General features: G+C 38.7%; 1 protein-coding gene across 1 annotated transcript in view; it reads left to right on the forward strand.

Annotated features, from left to right (window-relative positions):
• Positions 1-554: 554 nt before the first annotated feature.
• The window catches only part of LOC121958133, a 35,741-nt gene continuing 13,196 nt past the window's right edge, over positions 555-23,099 (forward strand). Inside the window, 32 exon segments of the mRNA XM_042507003.1 lie at positions 555-611; positions 1,514-1,627; positions 2,248-2,398; positions 2,520-2,712; positions 3,184-3,255; positions 3,695-5,609; positions 5,905-6,003; positions 6,505-6,618; positions 7,249-7,405; positions 7,788-7,980; positions 8,186-8,257; positions 8,731-10,537; positions 10,958-11,035; positions 11,441-12,166; positions 12,987-13,060; positions 13,369-13,518; positions 13,741-13,901; positions 14,558-14,720; positions 14,815-15,003; positions 15,254-15,413; positions 16,080-16,147; positions 16,445-16,692; positions 17,323-17,503; positions 18,418-18,621; positions 18,841-18,991; positions 19,290-19,435; positions 19,695-19,799; positions 20,697-20,935; positions 21,077-21,257; positions 21,531-21,725; positions 22,059-22,209; positions 22,337-22,452. Of these exon segments, the coding sequence (XP_042362937.1) occupies positions 1,519-1,627; positions 2,248-2,398; positions 2,520-2,712; positions 3,184-3,255; positions 3,695-5,609; positions 5,905-6,003; positions 6,505-6,618; positions 7,249-7,405; positions 7,788-7,980; positions 8,186-8,257; positions 8,731-10,537; positions 10,958-11,035; positions 11,441-12,166; positions 12,987-13,060; positions 13,369-13,518; positions 13,741-13,901; positions 14,558-14,720; positions 14,815-15,003; positions 15,254-15,413; positions 16,080-16,147; positions 16,445-16,692; positions 17,323-17,503; positions 18,418-18,621; positions 18,841-18,991; positions 19,290-19,435; positions 19,695-19,799; positions 20,697-20,935; positions 21,077-21,257; positions 21,531-21,725; positions 22,059-22,209; positions 22,337-22,452 (8,568 nt within the window). The 5' untranslated portion in view covers positions 555-611; positions 1,514-1,518.

Consider the following 23,099-nt stretch of genomic DNA (forward strand, 5'->3'; position numbering starts at 1 on the left):
AAAATATCGGAACGATTTTGATCACCAGTGTCCAAGTGATGGGAAGAAAAAATGTGTTAGGAATTTACTTGACTATGGTTTTAAAAAAAATGTATCACTGTCTAAAATGGCTGAAAACGTTTCTGCCGTTTGGGGAAAAAAACACAACATTGGCCTTTTGGTTGAACGCACTGAAATGGCTTCCAAGGTTCTGAGTATTTTCTAATGTATGTTGTTTTTAAATAAAACACTTTAAAGCGTAGTTGTTTTTTGAGACAGCAGTTACAGAGGTTTAAGTGACATAATATGTTTTCGTGTGCCTGCTTAAACATTGGAAAATTAACATGAAACCGGTGCTTGTCCTGTGTCCTCATAAACCACATAAACGCGTTATTTCGTCCGACCGACGGTCCTCTCCTGGTCGAAACATCCTCGAGCGCTGATTCGCTGCTTCTCGCTTGACTCGGTGACGTTACAATCGGTGATTGGTTAAATTTGCCGCCATTCGCCGAACATTTTACGACGTCATTGTCACGTGGTGTCGGCAAAGCGGAAAGAAAGGAAAGATGGCTGCCACTGTTTTGGCTACAGCTGCACCTCTTCTTGCGTGTACTATGGGACATTAGAGCGAGGTAACGTGTGTAAAATATATATTTATTTTAATTACATGTATTTAAGCTAAAAGCATTTGACAAAGTGTCGGTAAGCCACTACTAGCTTAATCAGCACTAGCTAGTTAGTGTTAGCATGCTAGCAAGGCATGTACACAGGAGAAAGTAAACAACAGTCAGAAACAACTCTGTGTTAGCAAAACTGTTTGATAAAAACACTATTTGACCGTGTTATATAGAACAGATAACAGTTTAACCAGGTTGCTTCCTCTACAGTTGTCTTTTTTCTTTGTATATGGTTTAAAGTTTCTTTTTAGTGCATATCTGCATATAGTCATTCTTTAACAGTACTTAGTTTACATGCAGCATTTGTTAATGGGATTGGCAGCAAATGGAGATATTTCAGTCAACTAAATTGATAATAGAGTGGTAAATATTGCATTTAACCATTTTATGTTCAAATAAAACAAAGACAGACAAAGCTCAACAAGGTAAACATGAACATTTTACTTATATTTGTAGATATAAATATGTTTATAAAAATCACCATAAAAAGCAGCAATACAATGATATTTGTAAACAATAGGACAGCATTGCAATGGTACAGAGACCAAAGGGTGCCAAAATACATTTGAGATGATTAATTCTGAAAAGCTTCTGAATCTATTTTTTTTTTTACAGTCCTCAACTACTTGGTTTTGGGAAGAAAATCGATATAGTTAAGTATCAATATCTTTTATTTTGTAAATGATTAATATTAAAAACACATATCAAAGTTTTGGTAACCTAGTTGAATAATAGATCATGAAGTGATTAAAATACCTTAACATTAAAAATTTTGAAAATAAATGCAATAAGTGACAGTGAGCTGTGCAGCTTTTATATCACCCAAACCTAATTTACTATGTTTGGATTTTCTCCAGCTGTCATGAAGAAGCAGAGAGTGGAAATGTCTCCTGAGCAAGATGCTCTGACTCACATAGTCGATTGTAGAGACAAACCCTTCCTGGAGGAAAGATTTATTGACTCATTCAAAGGTATGAAATACATTTCTGATAAAAGTCTCTATGGTGATATTCAAGGGATTTTTGGTATTATTCGACAATGGGCTGTTAAGTGGATGCAAATGATTCAAAACAGCACTAACGTGTGCATTAGAGGGGGAGTTTCAGTAAAATTAGTGCCTCACAGATGTAGTTAAACATTGGTGCTCCAAAATGTTCTAATAGATTAACCTGAAGTCTGGTCATGATAATAGTTAACCAGTGGTATTTACAAACTCTTCAATGCCCACATACATCCACTTGTAGTTCATAGGCATATTTCTCTGTCTTTAGGACAAAGAAAGTCTTTAGGATCTAACTTCAGACATGCTGGGAAGCATACAACAGCCCTGTTTAGAGTTGGACAGGGCAGACTGAGGGAAAATGTGAATTATTTCATAGAAAAGGATGGAATAATATTACATTTTTGCCTCTTTTTTTAATATAGTTGTAAATGACATGTTATTTGATTTCTATAGGATATTTGTCCATCAATCTGAAAATAAATGTTTGTTGGAAAAAATGATTATGTTCGTGCAAATCACCATCAGTTCTGTTCATTGCACCTGCATTTCACTGGAGTAATGTTTTCATGTTAATCTTTGCTCTTCTAGGGAGAGGTGTATTCACCAGAGAAAACATTGAACCATCCACATTTGTTGTTGAATTTCGGGGGAAGATTTCTCGCAAAGACACAAAGTCAAAATGTGGTGATACTCTGAACAATTACGTGTTTGAGTTTTCATGGATAGGAACACAGTGGTGGTAAGCTGTCAGATTGTTTTTCACAAGAGCATTGTTTAAATTGTATTTTGTGTTATATAATTAATCAGCACAATTAAGTATTGTAATTTTAAGAATTTCATTAAGAGTATTTTACTTGCAGCATCGATGCCTCGAAAGAGGACAGGAGCCTTGGACGACTTGTGAATGACGACCACATAAGTCCCAACTGCGAAATGAAGAAAATTATGTGTGAGGGAAAACCACACTTGTGCCTGTTTGCTACGACAGAAATATCTCCAGGAGAGGAGATAACTTATAACTATGGTGACTCCGCTTACCCGTGGCGATCAGGGGTAAGTTTGTTTTATAGAAAGAGCATTGCTTTGAATTTTTCTATTAGAATTAAATGACTTTGTCTAGTCTGTATGATTGACAAAAGAGTCAGACTTTGTACTGAAATTCATTAGACCAATATGAAAATAAAATGGCCTTTGGGGAAAACAATGCATTTTCAAATAATGACCAAAAAAGACCTGCAATGTTTTTTTCCTGTGGAAACAAAGGATAAAATTTGTAAAATGTATGGAACATTTTCATGATTTTCTAATATGTTTTGTCCGCATTTATTAATGTGACCATTTATTTAGTTTAGTCTTATTATTTATTTGATGTTGGACACTTTGAGTCTCCATACATCTCAAAAACTGAGAATATTTTAATTACGGCAGTACACAAAGTGACTCAGATTTGCAGTTTGTAAGGCCGAATAAAATCTAGGAGTCAAATTTTTACATAACTTTCCTAACACATTGTGACATTTTCAGGCATCACATGAGGGATCGAGTACTTCATGCTTACCTCTTTATGCTTCTTCATCAACACCAAGGAATGGACAGGTACATAAAAGACCACTTCCACAGGTGTCTACATTGACTTTTCTGGCTTCTCCTGCATATAAGACCACACTGCAGTAAATACAAATGACAACTTGTGGTTTTACTGTGGGGTTGCTTGCTCTTTCTTGGCCAAGTTCATCAACATCTTTGAGTTTCTCTGGTTGCCTGTCAAATTGACCTTCAAATTGATCATACAGACATGATGTATGTGTTAATCTTGTTTTTCAAAATGTTGACCTGTTTGTTTCAGCTTTGAGCTTTTGAGCTTTGATTGTGCCCAAAAATCATTCCCCGACCCACATGAGCACAGTTTCTGTCCAAGCCAAAACCGAACACCAACCACACCAGCAGTCTGGGGCCTGTTTTTGTGTGTCTGTCTTATGTGTCATAAAGTTATGTACTGTCTGTGTAAACTTTCTTGTTTGTTGTGTATTTCCAGCTTGAGGACTCGTCAGCCTCCAGCTCTGAGAGTTCCTGCTCTGATGCTGATTGTGATGATGAAGATGATGACAATCCACCTGACAGTGGAGCGAGTCGTCGCAGTGACAGTTTTGCCGACATCAACACCCAGCTGGATCTCGGAGACAGTTCACCTTTTGCAGATTTAGATTATTCTCAAGAGACGGGGACCTGTATGATGCAGCAAGATGATGCTTCTGGCATTCAGCAGGAGGGCGAGGCGTCGTCCAGCCCTGGTCAACCCAGCGTGGATGGAGACTCCAACCCCGGGACGCCTAAAGAAAAACCCAATATAAATTATTGTTATGTTTGCGGGAAGGGTGTTGTTAAAATTTTTCGTCATCTTTCAAAGCATGCTGCTGAAGAGCCTGAAATCGCCAAAGCTTTTGCATTACCCATAACCTCCAAGGAACGAAAAAAGTTAATCGATGAATTACGTAAAAGGGGAAACTACAAACATAATCAAGAGGTATTGAAGAACAACAGTGGAGAGTTGAAACTGAGCAGACGGCCGCAAATGGGGGAGATCAGTGCTAAAACCTGCATGCACTGTATACATTGTAAAGGCATGTATTTACGTAAGGACTTGTGGAGGCATGTGGCCAGATGTCCTTTAAGGAAAACGGCAAACTCTACAGAAGGGGGCAAAACAAAAGTCATAAGCGAGATGACTCTTGCAGAGTCCCCGTACTCCAAAAATCTTCCATCGGATGTGCAGAAGTTGCTCATAAATATGAGACCAGATGAAGTTACTTTTGCAGTTTATAACGATTTCCTTCTAATACAGCTTGCACAATATCTGTCCGAGGAGGTCGGAAATGATCCAAGTAAACATGACATCATCAGGCAGAAGCTGCGAGAAATGGGAAGACTTTTGTTGGCGCTGTATGAGAAGTCGATATTTAGCTTCGAAGATGCCACCAAACCCAAAAACTTTCCCAAAGTTGTCGAGGCTATCAAAGACGTTGCTGGTTTTGATGAAAAGACGCAGAGCTATAAAAAAACAAAACTTGTTGAGAGAATGGGATATTCACTGAAAAAAATTTGCAACATTGTCCTTAAAGGAGTTAATGGCAAAGAGCAGATGAGTGACGCAAAGACATTCATGGAACTGTACGTAAAAGAATGGTCCAAACTCATCTCAGAAACAACCCTCGCTGTGCAGAAAAGAAAAAAATTAGACAGCCCAGCTACGATACCATTCACACGTGATGTGCAGGTGTTCTATAAGTACCTGGAAACAACATCAGCCTCTGGCATGGACAGCCTGAAGAGGTATGAAAGCCCACAGGTCTACAGTTCGCTCTGCAGAGTGACACTTGCACAAGCGTCCGTCTTAAGCAAATGCGCAGGTGATGTTTCAAAAATGACACTGAGGACATTCCAGGAGAGAGACGTCTCCACCCAAGTGTTGTCCAAACACTTCATCAGGATAAATATTCAGGGCAGGAGTGGCCAAAATGTCGCTGTCTTGCTGACCTCTGAACTTGTCAGCGCGATAAAACTGCTTGTGAGCAAGAGAGAAGCCTGTGGCGTGCACAAAGACAATCCTTTCCTGTTTGCAAAGCCAGACTCTTTTCCCACGAGCTTCTTCCAAGGAGCGCATTGCATCAGAGTTTTTTCAGATCGGAGTCGCGCAAATAACCCAGAGTATCTCAGGTCAGTGGATCTTCAGAAGCACATTGCAAGAATCTTCCAGATTCTCAACCTGGAGAACGACGAGCTCAGTCACCTCGCTAAGCTGCTGGGTCATGACATCCGGACGGACAGGGACTATTATCGGCTGCCAGAGGCGGCCTTGGAACTCGCAAAGATAGCAAAACTTCTTCGGGCAACAGAAAAGGGCTCTCTGGAAAAATTCAAAGGAAACTCTCTGGATGAAATTGAGGTTGAAGGTAAGCAGCCAGTGTAATACACACGTCTGACCTGCCAGTGCTTGTTTAGCAGAGACAAAACACTTCTTAAACTACATACGAACACATACTGTGTCTTACTTTTTGTCTAACAATATCTTTTTGAGTTTTTTTTTCCAATTATAAGACATCACATATAAACAAAATAAAGACAAACCAAAAAAAAAAAGAAATGGGAAAAAAACATAATTAAAGCAGAAGAGAAAACCAGGTGTAATCTTCATAATCTTCATATTAATTTTTCCTTTTTCCCTGACTGTATTGCTTTTTATTTAAGATGAATTGAATCCAGATGAGGAGCAGGTCAACCCTAAAGGCAGTGATGATGAGGAGGAGGTGGACGATGAAGAGTCAGATCCTTCACCTCAGCGGAGCGGTATGTCGTGAAGATAACTCCTTTCAGAAATCTTTTATTTGTAACATTAATACTTTTATTCATAATATCAACTGATAATGCACATTGTTTAATTGCCCCTTTCCTGATTCCCTTTTGACACATTTTAATGAAAACTAAAATAATAGAAATAATAAAAAGTGATTTTAAAGTTACACTTTGTAAATTTTTGCTACCAGGAGCCTTTTGATGAGAGTTGAGCAGCTGCTAATGTTTGCTCAGCTTGTTTCTCTGATGACCTATGATCTTTACCTATTGTAAAAATGTGGCACAAAACTGGATAAAAAGGCAATTTATTAAAGCTTCTCTCAGACAACCACAGCCATGAAACGATAAGGGTATTTCTCTGGGTTTTAATTTTGTTAAAAATGTTTTGGGTAATGGGTGGGTCACACAGGTTAAACATGTCCTCAGTCCACAGAGTTAACCAATGTTAGTACTGATTATGCTTTCATATTTTATATTTTTGGATAACATTTCCAGATGCTGCGGAAGAACAAAACAGTCAGCTGACACCTGAGGAAGACGCCCTGCAGCACATAAAGACCTGCAGAGACAAACCCTTCCTGAAGGAAAAGTCTATAGACCTTGTTAAAGGTTTTTATCTTTCAGTCTTTTTTAATTCAGTGCTCCATATAAACAGGTTGTTTGATTGAAATATTTTTTTTACTCTTTGGAACCTGGGTTGACATTATTTTTCTTGAGCTGTATTTTTTGAGCTGTAAGTATTTAAATATTTGCAATCTGAGCAGATTGGTTTACTTAATGTGAAAACGCAGGTGGGTAGTAGATTTTGAAAATTAAAAACAAATTTTTAAAGGACCTAGAGAAAAATGTTTTAAAAAACTCCCCAAAAAACCCATTCTATATAGTGTGTATATATGCTATAAACTATATTTATAATTCTTAGAATTATATATTTAGAATTAGTTTACAGAATTATCATTATTTTTAAGTACCCTTTTCCATGTCCTTTCCTTTTATTTATTTTTTAAATTTTTTTTTGTTTTTCTTAATTTTCTTGTCCTTTTTCTAAATTTCCTTTTGCAAATTTTTGGGTCAAGTTGCTCATTGTTTAAGTTTTTTTAAGACATCAAGCCAGGTTGATCAGGTCTCAAAGGGTTAAAGAGATACCTGTGTACAAGAACAGGACTTTGCACGAGAGCTATCAGCAGTATATTTGGTCAGTAATTGGTCGTGACATGGACTGTGTTTTTATTTTTGCAGGGAAAGGCGTGTTTACCAAAAAAGCCATTGAACCATCCGCCTTCGTCATTGAGTATCGTGGGAACATCTTTTCTCGGACAGAGACCAGGAAGAAGAAGCGTGGCGATACTCTGAACAAGTATGTGTTTGACTTCTCGTGGAATGGAACCAACTGGCGGTGAGTTATTTTTTGTTTATTTATTTTATTAAATATTTAAGGGGTGGGCTTGTTTTTAAATGGTCTGTATCGGGTTTTGTTAAAGGGAAAAATGGTTGATTCCATACAAGCTGCATGAATTTCTGTGTCAGTTTGGAAAAAAGTAGGCAAAATGTAAGATAATGCTACACAGGTCCAATTTTGCGATCCTGGTATAAGACCCTGAGAAGGTGTAAAAACATTTTAAATGCTTTATTCTCGTGTAAAAGTGAGTTATTTGAGTACAGCAGGTGTCTTTTGCCATGAAGTGATAGAACTGCAAAATGTTTTTTTGTCACCATCAGTAAGTGTGATAAAACACATATTTTACTAGTCTCTGTCATCAAAACTCTCTAATTTGCAGCATTGATGCTTCGGAAGATGACGGGACTCTCGGGAGACTCGTGAACGATGATCACGAAAGTCCCAACTGCGAAATGAAGAAAATCGTCTTTGAGGGAAAACCACACTTGTGTCTGTTTGCAGTAAAGAAAATATCCGCGGGCGAGGAGATAACTTTTAACTATGGGGACGCCTCTTACCCATGGCGCTCAAAGGTACCTTTATTTTCTGGTTTTAAATATTTGCCTTTTTTTTTAAAGTTTTTGTCCATTATGTCATGAAAAATTCAAATATAATATTTACATTTATTGCAGACAAGTATGCTAATGTTTTTTTGTTTTTTTTTTACAGTACTGCCCTCCTCTGTTTATGACATAATATTAAAAAATTATGACTTTTCCTTCTTCTTAATATTTATAGAAATCCAACAAGGGACGGGACACATCACAGTCAAACCAGAATGATGCTGCATCTTCAGCAGAGGATGAAAGTGTGAGTGTTTAATATATTTTTCCTTATTAAACAGCAGGTAGATGTGGTGTTGGAAACTTGGCTGGAAGGACTTTACCTCTTATAATGTCGTTGGTGTCCCCTTTAAATCTGCAGCAAACATTTCATTATCTTTGAATAATTTCAGGGCTACAACTCAGGATTATTTTTTTAATTAGATAATTTTGCCAATTATTTACTTGATGAGCTGTGTGTTATTGGGTGCTCATGCTTTTTTCTGTTGCCGGTGGAGATTTTTGATGGTGAAGACAAACTTTAGAAAGTTGAAGAAAGAATCTTTGACTTTTTTAGTGGGTTTAAAAAAATCTGTTGTTTTGTTTAAAAAACAAAACAGTAAGTGTAGTGAATTTACAGGTACAAATATGACAGGAAAGGGAAGAAAATATCCAAGGACAAATGTAAAATATAACAAAAAAACAGCAGAAAATAATAAAGTGACTTGTTCATAATTGCAGGATGAGGACTTGGGAGGACCCTCCAGTTCTGAAGCGTCCTGCTGTGATGAAGACTACAAACCTCCTACGGGCAAAGACGAGGAACCCAATGATGCCTCGTCCGGCCAGCAAGAGGACGATATAGAGGACGCCTCCGATAACGTGTCCTCAGATGAAGAGTTCAAAGGCACCTCATACACCAAAAGAAATTACTGCTTTGTTTGTGGGAAAGCCCAGTCCAAAATTTCCCGTCATCTTCTGACGCATAGAAATGAAGATCCTGATATAGCCGAAGTGTTAAAACTTCGCAAAAACTCTAAAGAGCGGAAAGCGCTGCTGGAGAAGTTACGAGACAGAGGAAACTACAAACATAATCAAGAGGTTTGGCAGAAACGTAGCGGAGAACTGAAGGTGAACAGACGGTATGTAAAGGAACCCACCAACGCTAAAACATTTGCACCCTGTCTGTTCTGTAAAGGCATGTACCATCGTAAGGCGATGTGGCAGCACTTAAAAAAGTGTGACGCAAAGAAGCGCGCACAACCTTCATCGGAAAGCAAGACTAAAGTCTTAACTCTGGTTGCTGTTGCAGAGTCAACAGACCCCGAAAATATGTCATCAGAGGTGATGGAGTTATTAAACGCACTGAAGAAGGATGATATCTCATCTGAAGTCCTGAATGATGCTTTGTTATTGCAGCTGGCCCAGTATTTGTCCCACAAGAGTGAGAGAAAAAAAAAAAGAGTGGGGGATATCAAAGGGCAGCTGAGGGGGATGGGACGCCTCCTGTTAATATTAAAGAAAAAGTCCATATCTAGCTTTGAAGAGGCTATAAAACTTGAAAACTTCAGCACACTTGCAGAAGCAGTGAGAGAACTCTCTGGCTTCACCGAGGAGACAAAGTCCTGCGGCAGGTCGAGTTTAAAGATAAAATTGGGAAATACGCTGAAGAGAATCGGTGATGTTAACTTGGCCAGAGTTGTGAAGGAGGGTGCTGAGAGAGAGAGGATACATGAAGCAGAGAGGTTTATCGAGCTGTGTCGGAAAGAATGGACCAACGCTGCTTCAGAGGTCAACACCCTGCAGACTCTACCGTTCATACATGACGTGCAGCGTTTCTATCGGTGCATGGAGCAGACAGCAACTTCTGCGGCAAAAAGTCTGGCGATGTACGCAAGCTCTCCTGTCTACTATGCTCTTCTCCAAGTGACGTTTGCACAATTGACAGTGTTTAACAAAAATATGGTCGAAGTTTCTAAAGTAACGCTCAAGTCGTTCAAGGAACGGGACGAGACAGAGCTGCAGAAGGACCCAGATGAGAGCCAGTCACAGTTGGAGCAAATTCTATCAAAGGACATCGTGACGATCAACGTTATGAGCGACGGCAGAAAAAAAGTTGCCTTGACGTTGACATCTAACGTCCTCAGTGCACTAACACTGCTCGTGGACAAGAGAGAAGCTTGTGGTGTACATGAAAATAATCCCTTCTTGTTTGCAAAACCCGACGCCTCAAGTACAGGCTACCTCCAAAGAAACCGCTGCTGCTCAATTTTTACAACCCGCGCCGGTGTTAAGAACGTACAGAACCTCCGGTCTGCGTTGTTTCAAAAGCATGTTGTAAGACTTTTTCAGATTCTCGACCTCACCAAAGACGACCTTGAACAGCTAGCCAAAGTGTTGGGTCCTTCCATTAAGACGAACAGAGATTATTATCTGACGCCAGAGGCAGCGGGCAGCATTGCAAAAATCTTAGAGCTCCTGATAGCGATGGAGAAAGGGTCTCTTGAAAGATTCGAAGGGAAATCTCTGGAGGAAATTGAGATTTCAGGTATGTGTTAACACTTAAATGTCCAGTGTGTAGGATTTAGTGGGAAATAATGGCAGAAATGGAACAAAATTTTCATAACTGTTTTCGTTATTGGTCTCGTGCGCGCTGTGCATTCTGGTAGTTGTAGGTTTTCTACCTCTGTTTTTTGTGGTAATTTATCACCAATTTAAAAAGCATTAGCATTTTTCTACTGCATAGACAGCCTAATTTTATTAAAAAAAACATCTTTCCTACTGTGAAATACCTCTTTAACCTTTAACGCGTAAGTGTGGGTTTTTTCTTTCACAAACAAAAATTATGTCTACCTTGAGAATTAATTCTTACACCTTTTTTATTGCTGTCTTTATATATCGAGTAAAACTATGTCATCTTGTCCTTTTGATACTATAAGTGTATATATTATCTCGCTTTCCTTTGAAGGTGAACTGGAGCCAGATGTGGAGCAGGACGAACCCGAAAACAGTGATAAAGAGGAATCAGAAAGTTCTCATCTGAGCGGTATGTGTTAGACCCAAACTCTGCCACTACAAATTGATCTGTATTTTACATTATTTCAGTTTTTCTTACTGACATTTTCAGTGCCATTAAAGCTTGTAAAACAAATCAACGAAGTTTTCACTCTTCTTAATGGCTTTATTTATTTGATTAAAAGACCACTTTAAATCTACCACAAAGCAGAGAGCAGTAACCATCCTAACTAATAATTCAACCCTGGTGAACAGTGCCAGATTTTTAAAAATGTGTCAATGGATTTCAAATACAATAAACTGAACCAAATAAAGAGAAAATGTTTGACTTCTCCAGCTGAATGAAAATCTATCGATAAGTAAAAAGTGAACAAGAAAACTGATGATAATCTTCTCACAAAGCTGTAACTTAATGGTCTGTATGTCTTCTGTGCAGAAAAAGGCTCGTCTTCGGCAAAAAAGAAACTCGACAGAGTTTCTGTCCCGAAGAGAAAAAGAGGACGACCAAGGAAGCAGAAGACCGAGAACGAGCCGTCTGAGGTGAACGAAGAGAAGGACGACCAGTCAGAGGAAGAGCCTGAAAGCTGTGATGTCAAAACACCTAAGAGACGTGCGTCTCGTAAGATCGAGGACACTACAAGAATGTCTTTCAGTGATGACGATGAGGACATGAACGTGGACTTTGACATGGACATAGACACCGATGACGATGTCAGGAATGAGGAAAGTGAAAGAGAGCCACCAAAGCTCAACGATGAGAGAAATGAAGAGGTGAACGCAGAGAAAGACGACCGCTCAGAGAAATTTCCTGCGAGCTGTAGTGTCAAAAAACCTACCGAAACACTGTCTCATAAGAACGATGTCACTACAAGAATGTCTTTCAGTGATTATGACGAGGACATGAACGTGGACTTTGACATAGACATTGACACCGATGACGATGACGATGTCAGGAATGAGGAAAATGATGAAGGCAGCGACACAAATGTCTCACCGCCTTTGATGCCACATGTGAAAAAGCAAGCCAACAAACACACCAGTGAAAAGAAAATGGACATCGATGCAGAGGACCACGTGGAGACAGAAGATCAAAACAAAAAACGGGAGAAAAATAACCGGAGGGATGCAGATGGCAGGAATTCCTCTGACATCGTAAATGCAGGTAAAATAAATAAAGTGGCTCTAGAGCTGCGATTCTCGAACTTTTTACACCACAAACCAGCTCACAAAATATTAAAAATTATAAAGCTCTTCAAGTGCCAGCACCATGACTGATGTTAAAATACAGCAGCATAGACCAGCATAAACCTTCTACACTACATACAGCTCACACAGGAGGCATAGTCATCATCAGAAGATTATCACGTTGATGTGAAATTGAGCTTAGTTTGATTCCAACCAAGGCCCTTTGCTGCATGTCGACTCCTCTCTCCCCTTTTTTCACGCTTAAGCTGTCCTATTAATTAAAGGCAAAAAGGCCAAAAAATCATCTTGGAAAAAAAAATAATAATAAATTTAGCTGAGTTATGTCTTGGAGAAATAGGCCAGACAAAGAACATATCTTATTTTGAAACTTACTTTCCTTTAGAATATTATTTAAAAAATATAAATAAATGAATAATCAGCATACTGTCAGCATATTGTAAGTATTAAAGAGACGTGAAGGGAGGACATTAACTGTTTAACTGCCTGCTTTCTCGTAATGATGAATGTTACATTTTTGCTCACTTTCCTTTAAGAAAAAACTGATAGTAAAATGAAAATATTACAGGAAAGGCAAAACAAAATTACATTTCATTGATATCATAGTTTGGGTATTTTAATTTAAAATGTGGTTATAATTTATTATCATTATTATTGTTATTATGGGGATCATGAATATCTGTAAAAAATTAATTTCACTCCATTCACAGCGTGCGATCTGCATAAAGAAAACATGTTAACGCCTATATCTGCTGTTTTTTGTTTAAAATTATTTATAGAAAAGAAAAACAAACTATCAGCTGAAGTGCCCAGAATGAAAGAAGTGAAGATATTAATCACAAAACTGGACATTGTGAGTATACAATTTCAGTTAATTGCAAATTTTCTTTAATAATTTCATAAAAATCTGGTTCAAAGTATAGATTAAAACTTCGTTTTTATAGATATTTTTGGTAACTGCAGTGCTTTTCTGCTGTTCAGCAGCTGATGTGATTGTGCTCATTTTATTTTTTTAGACTGCTTTATTCAGCGAGTTAATTAATGACAAGAATATAAAACCCAGCAATACTTTATTTTCCACATTAATATAAAATGTTATACTGTGCTGAACAAGCGTCACCACTTTCTCAAGTGACTTTTGTTTTTGTTCTTTTGTCGTAGGAAAAGTTTAAGCATCCAGTCCATATTTCCCAGGTACCATCTGAGTGTAAATCTGTGAAGTCGGTGGAAGACCCGCCCCCCCAAAACACCAACCAGCATCAAACATCCTCTTCATCCACAGACACCAAAGAGAAGCCCAGAGATGCAAAGGTAGACCAACAGACTTCTGCCCGAGTAGTAATGATATGTTATAATGATATAACAGGAGTGTGCCATTTTCAATCTAGTGCAAATACTAAATATAAAAAAAACCCAAAACTTAACAGTACATGTCAAATCTTGCTTTATTTGAGTGTGTGTGTATATAAAACCTACCCAACAATATAACATTGTTCAGAGAATCCACGTTCTGTCTTGTCTCTCTTGCTTCAGGAGACGCTGATGAACTGCTCCCACTGCAAGAAGAGCATGGTGAAGGGCCACACAGCTTACCAGAAGAAGGGATTCACAGACGTCTTCTGCTCCAGAGACTGCCTCTTCCAGATGTTTCCCATCAACAAACCAGTCGCCAAGACGTGTCATCACTGTCGCAAGTGAGTCTGTGACAAATGTAACTTCATCTTAAAACCGCAGTGTTGAAATTTTGAGTAATTACACGAACACTGTCAGGCTTTTCAGGTGATTTGAGAAAAGTCATATTTCGCAAAACTGCAGTGGAAGCAGATTAAATTCTTTGTAACATGGGTCAACATGTCACAGGAGTCACAGAACTCTTTTTACTGACTGGCTGCAGGTATTATCTTGCTGCAATTCACAGCTAAAACATTAACGTTAAGTCACCAACTTCTAGTTGCAGCAGTAGCAGTTTGCCCGCAGAGTCAAACGGCTGCAGGTCGGAGTAGCTGCTGCAGCTTTCTGTAGGCACTGCATAGCAAGTCGCACGTCGACACTACCTGGTGTGGTTTTTGCGCTAGGCTTTTCTGCCATACTATGCAAAATGCATCGCCTCTGGTGCACCAGCGTGGAAAAATTGCCACAAACACCATAACTCCGTTGTGCTGCAAGATACAAAGAGCTTTCCCTGGTGGTCATAGGCGTAATTAGCGTTTTGTGACCTCATTTGGCGATGGTTTGACTGTAGTAGATGCTCTTTGATATGTAAAGGTCCTGCACTCCATCATTAATGCAGTAAATATATTGGGTCGTGGTTAAAATGTTTGAATGCGTTCTGTGTCCCTGTTCCTGTCAGGGCGATCTTGCAGCCTCTGGACCTCATCATGGCTGCAGTGGACATTAAGGGAACTATGAAGGACTTCTGCAGTCCAACCTGCCTTTTGTCTTTTAAGTCCATCAGTGTGTCCAACAGAACACCACAGCAGCAGTCCTGCAGCATGTGCAACAAATCCTGCAAAGTAAGCAAAAAAAAAAAAAAAAAAGCAAAGCAAAAAATATCTCCAACAAAACGGTTCACTTTACTCACTATTTCTCCATCATTATCTTCTACAGACCACATACATGTGGAGCCTCAACAAGGCTGTCGTCACGTTCTGCAGCGACACCTGCTTCAAAGATTTCCGCAGGCACTCGTCCGTCTGTGAGAACTGCAGCTACACCAGCCTCAAATCACTGAAGCTGAAGCTGGAGGAGGAGACCAAAAGCATCTGCAGTCAAAATTGTCTGAGAATGTTCAAAGAGGTGACGTAATATAATTATGGTCACTTAAACCTCATATACATACTACAGTGTTCCCAGCCTTCTTATAGGGGCAGGGCTGCAAATAACAAGCATTTTCGTAAGGATTAATCTGCCCATAATAAGTTGTCATAACATTTTTTTGTTGTCAGGTACATTCAGGTTCTTTGACTTCAAACTGGAAAACTCGGACCTGACTTTGTGCACTGCAAACCCGCTGCTGACCGACATTCTGTTTTCTGTTATTTTGCAGAGAATCAGGAAGCACCAACAGTGCGCCATGTGCCAAGTTTCTCGACCAATTTCAAAAATGATTGATTGTGAAACCGAGGAGAACGTGGTGAAGCTTTTCTGCCACAGAAACTGTGTGACGTCATACAAACTCCAGCCTGCATGTGTATGGGTGCCTCAAGGTACGGGACAACAAATTTGCTTTTGCATTTTATTCTCGATCAATGTCCTTCTCTTTTCACTCCCCTCTTTCCTCCTCTTTTGTGGGAATTCAGATCAAACTTATAGGGTATGGAATTAATCTGCAGATGTTCTGGTTAAAAATAAAACCAAACTTTTTTATAGATTTCAGTTTTTGAGCTACAAAGAAGGAAAAACATTGTGGCATTTAACAGACTGTAAAGCTTGCTGTTTTTAGCCAGTTTACAGAAAACTTGCGGCCCAACAATTTCAACAATTGTGAATCACCACAACCATGAGAGCTCCTTGATGTGTGCACAGAATATTAGGCTGAGTGGTCCTTTAGTTGGTGAGATTAGCTGCGGACAGACGGATACACACACTCAACCTCAGAACCTGGCAGAGATAATAATAATGTAAAGTATGTCTTCATAGGAGAAGTTGTAATTTTTGTACATAAATAAAGTCTTGAAATGGCCTTTTACAGGCATCAAACAACAATATAATACGTATGTAGTGTATACATATATAGTAATGAGTTAGAAACCATTTATTAGATATTTATGCAGTGCTTATAAATGCTATATAATTGGGCTTTAAATGAAGTTTATGCACAGTGCCTGTATGTGTAAAAAAATTATTGATATGTGTCTAATTTCTTCCTGCAGAAGAGACAAGCTCAGATTGGTCGAAAAAGGGGGGAAGAGGCAAACAGTCGAAACAAGTACTGAATGCTGTGAGTATATTTCATACAATAATAAATACATTTCATGGTGTGGCAGTAAAAATATCAATGTCTTTATTTTTATTTCCTCTTAATATGTTTAATGTATTCACCGAACACCGCGGCAAATTCCTACTGAGTGATCAAGGTGTGACTTAAATCTGCTCCACATGAGAGCTTCATAAAGTGGACATAGTGTTTGTTTACTTGTTGTCTTTGTTATAATGTTTTAAATGAATCTAAATATTGTTGTATTTAAGTCAAGGGAAGGTGCTAATCACTGTACTGTAACTGTGCACCGTCCCACAGGTAAAGACAATGACAGACTTCACTGCTGACAGAAACGATACAGCTGCTGCATCGGACACCACACCGTTACTCATCATTGCAGATTCACATTCAAGTGTTGTCTGTTGCAACTGTGCAAAGACTCTGCAAAAAGGAGAGACGGTATACAAGCTGAAAAGCTCGCGGGAGTTTTTTTGCTCAGCCGAATGTCTCTCTGAAAGGGAACCTGACATCAAAATAGTCACAAAAACCTGCTACAACTGCCTCCAGTAAGTCCAGGATATATTTTATTTATTTATTTATTTTTGTGTCTTTATGTCACCTGTCCTGCTTTTTGTGACATGGTTTGGTTTTTGTTTCGTGTGGGCATTTGTATTAAAGAGAGAATCGATCCAAAATGTAAACACTTTTTAACAAAGTCCAACAGTTGTGACAAACAATTGTCATTTTCAAGCGAAACAACAAACATTCCTTTGTTTCAGCTTCTCTTTCGGGAGAATTTGCTGCTTTTCTTTGTTTAATGGCATTATAACCTGAAAATCTTAAGGTTTTTTTTAAAGTTTTGATAGGACAAAACAAGCAAACAGAAATCACAAAATAATCTCTAGAGTTATAGATCATAAAAATAACAATAACTATCCCTCAGACTTTTTAATGGAAGCGTTAAATAACAGTTTCTGTTTCCGCTCCCTAAACATGCACCGTGATCTCTTGGCTTGTCGTGTTTTTTCACAACAGACTTTGTAGACAGTTGGTTTTGTTCAGGTCAAGTTTGCAAACACGATTAAATATAATTCAGGAGGCCGAAGATCTTTGAAGACATTAGATCTCTTTGTAACAACTAAACCCACAATGTACCGCTGACAGTGTTTTCCTCATCTTGCTTTCGTTCCTCTCAGGGTGATAACGAGACCTCACAACATCATCTTGGCTCCGGTGGATGATTCAGGAACTGTGAAGGAGCTGTGCAGCTCCACCTGCCTCGCTTCTGTCAACTCCAAGAGGAGCATGGCGGCCCCCAAACCCCCGCCTCCAATGGGACCTCGGTCAGAGTGCAGGATGTGCTCCAAATTTTGCAACGTAAGAAAAAATAAATCAGCTCTTAGACACTTAGACTTTTGGCATTGCTTTTAATACATTACACTGGGGATTGTGCAGTCGTAAGCTGATGGGGTTTAATAGATGAAAGACAAGTTTGGCTGAAAAGGCTTCTATGTTTTTCTTACTAGTAAATCCCATGAGAGGCCCAAAACTGGCCTTTAACTTTTCTGTCAGCACTTACTTCTCTTATGCTGTCTGTGGCAAATAAACAGTAAAGCTTTTTTCTTTTAAAAAAAAAAAAGTTTCCGAAAACAGCAGGGCAAACATCATAGTCAAAAAACAGCAAATGGATCATCTGTTTGAGACTATTTTCAGCGATTTAAGCCATTAGAAAAAAGAGAGTATTTCCACCAGCAGTGTTAAAATAAAATAAACTCGTCCCCATGTTCATAATTACGAAACATATCACCCCTGCTGATTTTGACAGATTCTTTCATTAGTTAAAGAAATATTCAGCGCCACGTTCTTCTGTGCCCCCCCCCCCCCCCCCCCCCCCCCCCCCCCCCCCCCCCCCCCCCCCCTGTGAGAGCTTTGATTAAAACATTAATGCCAAAATACATTATACATCCTGACTTATTGCAAGAAACCGTAATATTCAATGTAAAATCAGACATTCTGCAAAGCCATTTAGCCCGATTTTAATGATTCTTTGCTTCATAACTGCATTTTCCTGTAACTGTGACGATTTGACTATGACATTGACTTTCAAATCAAATCCCACAGTGAGTATAGTTTAATTTGGCTGTACTTGTTGGTAAGATCAATTAATTCTTTAATTTCTTCTCATGGGATATTTTGAAAATATGAAGATAACGAAAACCACTAGCCTTATTCCTTGAATAACTGAAATTTCCACAACACCATTAATCTGCATGCTCCTTTGTCGCCCTCAGTGCAAATTTAAGGTGACCCTGGATGGCGTGCCTCATAGAATCTGCAGCGACGCCTGCTACATCACCTACCACAGGATCAACAAGCTGCCGGTGTTTATTTGTGACGTCTGCGGCTCCATCAGCCCCGACAAACGCTTCAACCTGGGGACGGAGGAGGACTGTAAGATCATCTGCAGTGAAGAATGTCTGGTCAAATTCAAAGAGGTGAAGAAATCAAAAGTCAAAATAGCTATAAATACACTGAGCAGTATATTTGCTCAGTGGAAGTTTATTTGTTACTAATAAATTATTGCAGTTTTTGTTGCTGTGAGTTAATTTTAAGAGACATTGACAGGTGTATGCAGTAACCACTTTATAAATGTCACATCTCATTCTGCGCTGTCTTACATTGTTTCTGTTGTTGTTTTTTGATATTTTTTACAGGAAATCGACTCGCCTCTGCTGTGCCCCATGTGCCAGACGCCCCATCAGCTGTCAGACATGGTTGAAAACAAAAACGAACAGGGCAAGCTGGACTTCTTCTGTAGCAACAGGTGCATGATGGTACACAAGGCTCAGTCTTCCACCGTCGCAGGTACTGCACTGTCTCTCCTGATTTTACCACTGCCTTTTTTTTTAAGTTGCTTACGTTTTTTGCACCAAATTTTCATAATAATTGTAGAATAATTTGAGCTTTGACATCTGGCTGTTTACTTTGATTAATAATAACATAAACCCCATCTGATCTGAGTTGGAGCTTTTCTGCTTATCCATTATACATTAGGCTTAATAATGTGTTTCATGGGTCTCCAGCATTGGAAAATGTGTCTTTGTATTCAGTAATTTGTTTAAAGTCTATTATCATTTCTCTCATTTTTACCACATCTTGATAGGAAAGTACGGCCCATCACCTGAAGAGAGGGACATCAATGACGTGAAGCCATCACTTAAAGAAGAGTGTGAAATAAAAGAAGTGAAGCCGTCACTCGAATCCGGTGACATCAAAGAAGTGAAGCCATTGCTGCCATATTTGGACTGTGTGAGTATTTAAATGAAAGACGCTGATTGAAAGCATGACTTGCAACTATGTCTCTGATTTGAGCAGCATGAACATGGTTTCTATCATTTCTGTCCTGAAGGGGCTGATATTCTGTGTAGCAAAAAGACTGCGATGTTTCACATTAGGAAGTAGATACGACAAATGACACCGCAGTTAAAATAATCACAGTTCTTCACGGAGCAGAATTTGTTATAAATGTTACACAGCTAATCCGTCTCTTTCTTCAATTTTCATCAAGATTAAAGAAGAGCCCATGGATGAGGGGTACAGCCCGAATTTCTCATCCTCCATTTCCACAGACGGCATCAAGGATGAACCAAAGGCGGGAGATGATGTGACCAAGGTAGGACATATGATTATTTTACAAGCAAGAATAAAACATGTATGTTATATATACATCACAATAAGGCAGATGTGTGAGGTAATATTTGCTACATTAAAAGTCCAGCATTGAAAATACTTTCCTACAGGACAGTATAAGTATGTAACTACTAATATGCTGAATTGCCCCTTTTAGAGTGTGTGTATGTATGTATGTATGTATGTATGTATATATATATATATATATATATATATATATATATATATATATATATATTATATATTTATATTAGGATTATTAAAATCATCTGTCATTAAGTCCTAAAAACCTTATTGTGCAGCAATAAGGGAAAATTTTAATCTTTAATGTGAATCAACTTGTTGAAAAAAAACCTTTGAAATTTGTGTCTGTATCATGATTTAATAAAGAATAACAGGCGATGGCGTGAAAAATATGGTTTTAGGAGAAAAATTAAGAAGTTGATTTTTTTAATAGAAAACGTCACTTTCAGACTCAATACCAAGAAATTGTTTTTCACTGAATTATATAAAATGTTAGAAGCTGACCATGTGTACTGTCTGAAAAATCATAATGAAAATATGCTAAATCTTAACTAACTGCAGTTGTCAAATAATTGCAGGGGATGTAAAAGATTAGACAGTAGTACAAAATACAAATTTTCAAGTTAAGTGCAAAGATGTTTGTCTTCTTTAGCATGGTTATCGAGTAAATTTGCATGGTTAGATTCCACTGCTTTTGAAACCGTATTTGTCATTATTCTTTATGAAGTGATCATTTCTACTGTGTAAGGATAATATCTTGAAAATGGACCCTGTTCACTCCTCTCTGCTCCGCTCTGCAATGTAATTGTCCAGCAGGTTACTAATATCTATCATCTCCCTGTTTTGTCTTTGACAGGAGGACTTGAGGATCGGTTCAGTCTTCTCTTTAACTGACTCGTCCACGTGTTCGTCTCCAGCGCCCACTCTCGCCCACATGGATTCGCCCGCATCGTGCTCCAACTGCAAACAGGTCCTGGTAGACGGGAAGACGGTTTACCAGAGGAAGGGCCACGCTGACATCTTCTGCTCCTCTCCCTGCCTTTTGAAGTTTTACCAAATGAAAAAAGTGAAGAAAACCTGCCACTTCTGCCTTCAGTGAGTCATTTAGTCGTTTAATTTGGTGATCAGTGTCGTCTTGTTCTAAACATTTTTTTTCGTCACATTCAACTATTAAGGAACTCACTTAGTTTTCTGTGTCACACAGCTTATCTCTGTCGTCCTTCTTTTTTCTCTCAGGTTGATAGGACAGCCTCAGAGCGTCCTCCAGGCCCCGGTGGATGATAAGGGGACAAAGAAGGATTTCTGCAGCCAGGCCTGCCTGTCCTCCTTCAACTACAAGAGAAGCCTGTCCACCAAAATGCCCGTCGTGCCAGTCCCATCTCAGTCACAGTGCAGCATGTGCAGCAGATACTGCATTGTAAGAGAAGAGGACAGATTCTAAGATATCAAATACATTTTACTCTTCTTTATTGTAATAATTGCATGTACAGTAGAAATATATATAAATTTAGTAAACAAATGTTTTCCTCAACATTTCATCATTTTTAACAAAAATTTTAATTGGAACCTTTTTTTAAATATTGCATACAAACCTAAAAATTTCACGCACGCACAGTTGAACTCACTATATATGAATTTAAATGAGGCTGAATTGTGGTTCACACATTGTCCTTTCTTTATTCTCCTGCAGAGCAAACATGAGATCATCCAGCAGGACGTCGTCCACAAGATCTGCAGCGATCCCTGTTTTCTGCGTTTCTGCAACATGAACAACTTGTCCATCTGTGAGAACTGTCACTCCCGCTGCAACACGCCTCTCATGCTCAGGATGGAGAACGGCAGCAAAAAACTCTGCAATGCCGAGTGTTTGGCTCAATTCAAACAGGTAACAAAATCCTTAAGACATCTATCAAACATCACAGGATTTTCTTTCTTTCTTTTTGATTTTTTTTTGTAAAGATACAGAACTGCGTTTAAAGGCTGGTAGCAGTGTTTAGTTTAGGTCTGTAAACGAAATAACTTTGACAGGCAGTGATAAAATAGGATTAAAAAACAAATTAAAAGGTTACGTAAGGTGTACAATTGGAAAAATAAAAATGCTTTAAGGATATAACAAAAAAAAATCCAAAACTTTCATGAACTGGCTCAGATTCCCTGAATTCAAAATGTTGAATCTGTGACTAAATGTTCTCTATGTGCTGTTTTTATTACTTTGCAGAAAATCAAAACGCCGCAGCTGTGTGCCATGTGCCGCACCCTGCATTTGCTGTCAGATATGCTTGAAAACAAAAACAGTGACGATGAGGTGGAGCTCTTCTGCACCAGCAGCTGTGTGATGGCGTCCAAGATCCAGGCTATCAGTGCATCAGGTACCGGACTGTAACGAACTCCCATAAAACCTCAGAGCCTCGTCTTCACTCGGAGTACTGGTGAAATTAGTTATTACTTCTTCCATCTGGCCAAATTTTATTTCATGAAGTCCATTTTCCTCCTCAGGTACTCCGTTGAGTTGTGACCGCTGCGGTAAGACTACGTTACCAGCCTGCCACCTCGCCATGTCAGACGCCTCCATCGGAAACTTTTGCACTTTAGCCTGTGCCATGTCTTTTAAGGTAATGCAAAACTAAACATCGTGTTTGACACAACATGCCACCACATTTCATTTTTTTTATTTCTATACATTTTAATTTGCATTTACTATTTACATTTTATAACCTCTGTAGTCCTCTCGTCTCTGTGTAAACAGCCTGCAGTGAAGTCAGAGTTTCATTTAATTTCAGTTTAATTTTTGTCCCCTGATTTCCAGTGTCAGTCGAGTCATTCACGGCTTCCCGATTACACTGAGGAGTGCAGAATTTAATGTTTTTTAGGATGTGGTTAGTGCAAATGAGACATGCAGAATAAAGGGATTTTTTGATTTGCTTTCCTAACTAAAGAGTTAATCACATTTGATGCTGTCACAAATTTGAAATTATGACAATAATTACTGTTTTTTTTTTTTACAGTTTCTGGCTGTGATACATTATGTTGTTTTAGTGATTTTATAGAGAAAATATGCCTTTGAGACCCGCAGGCGGGCCGTGATGTTTTAAAGCAGTTTAATCCTTTGAAACCTGGGGCACCATCACTTTTCTTGTGCCGCTTTGAGAAGCCTTTTACAAGTATTGAAGCCTTTGATCCCTGAGCAAATCGACGCAATTTATTTCAAAAACATGGGGAAATGGGCAATGAGCAACTTTGTAAGACATGTTTCAAATAT

Source organism: Plectropomus leopardus, chromosome 18 (genome assembly GCF_008729295.1).
Source record: "Plectropomus leopardus isolate mb chromosome 18, YSFRI_Pleo_2.0, whole genome shotgun sequence".
Classification (NCBI taxonomy): domain Eukaryota; kingdom Metazoa; phylum Chordata; class Actinopteri; order Perciformes; family Serranidae; genus Plectropomus; species Plectropomus leopardus.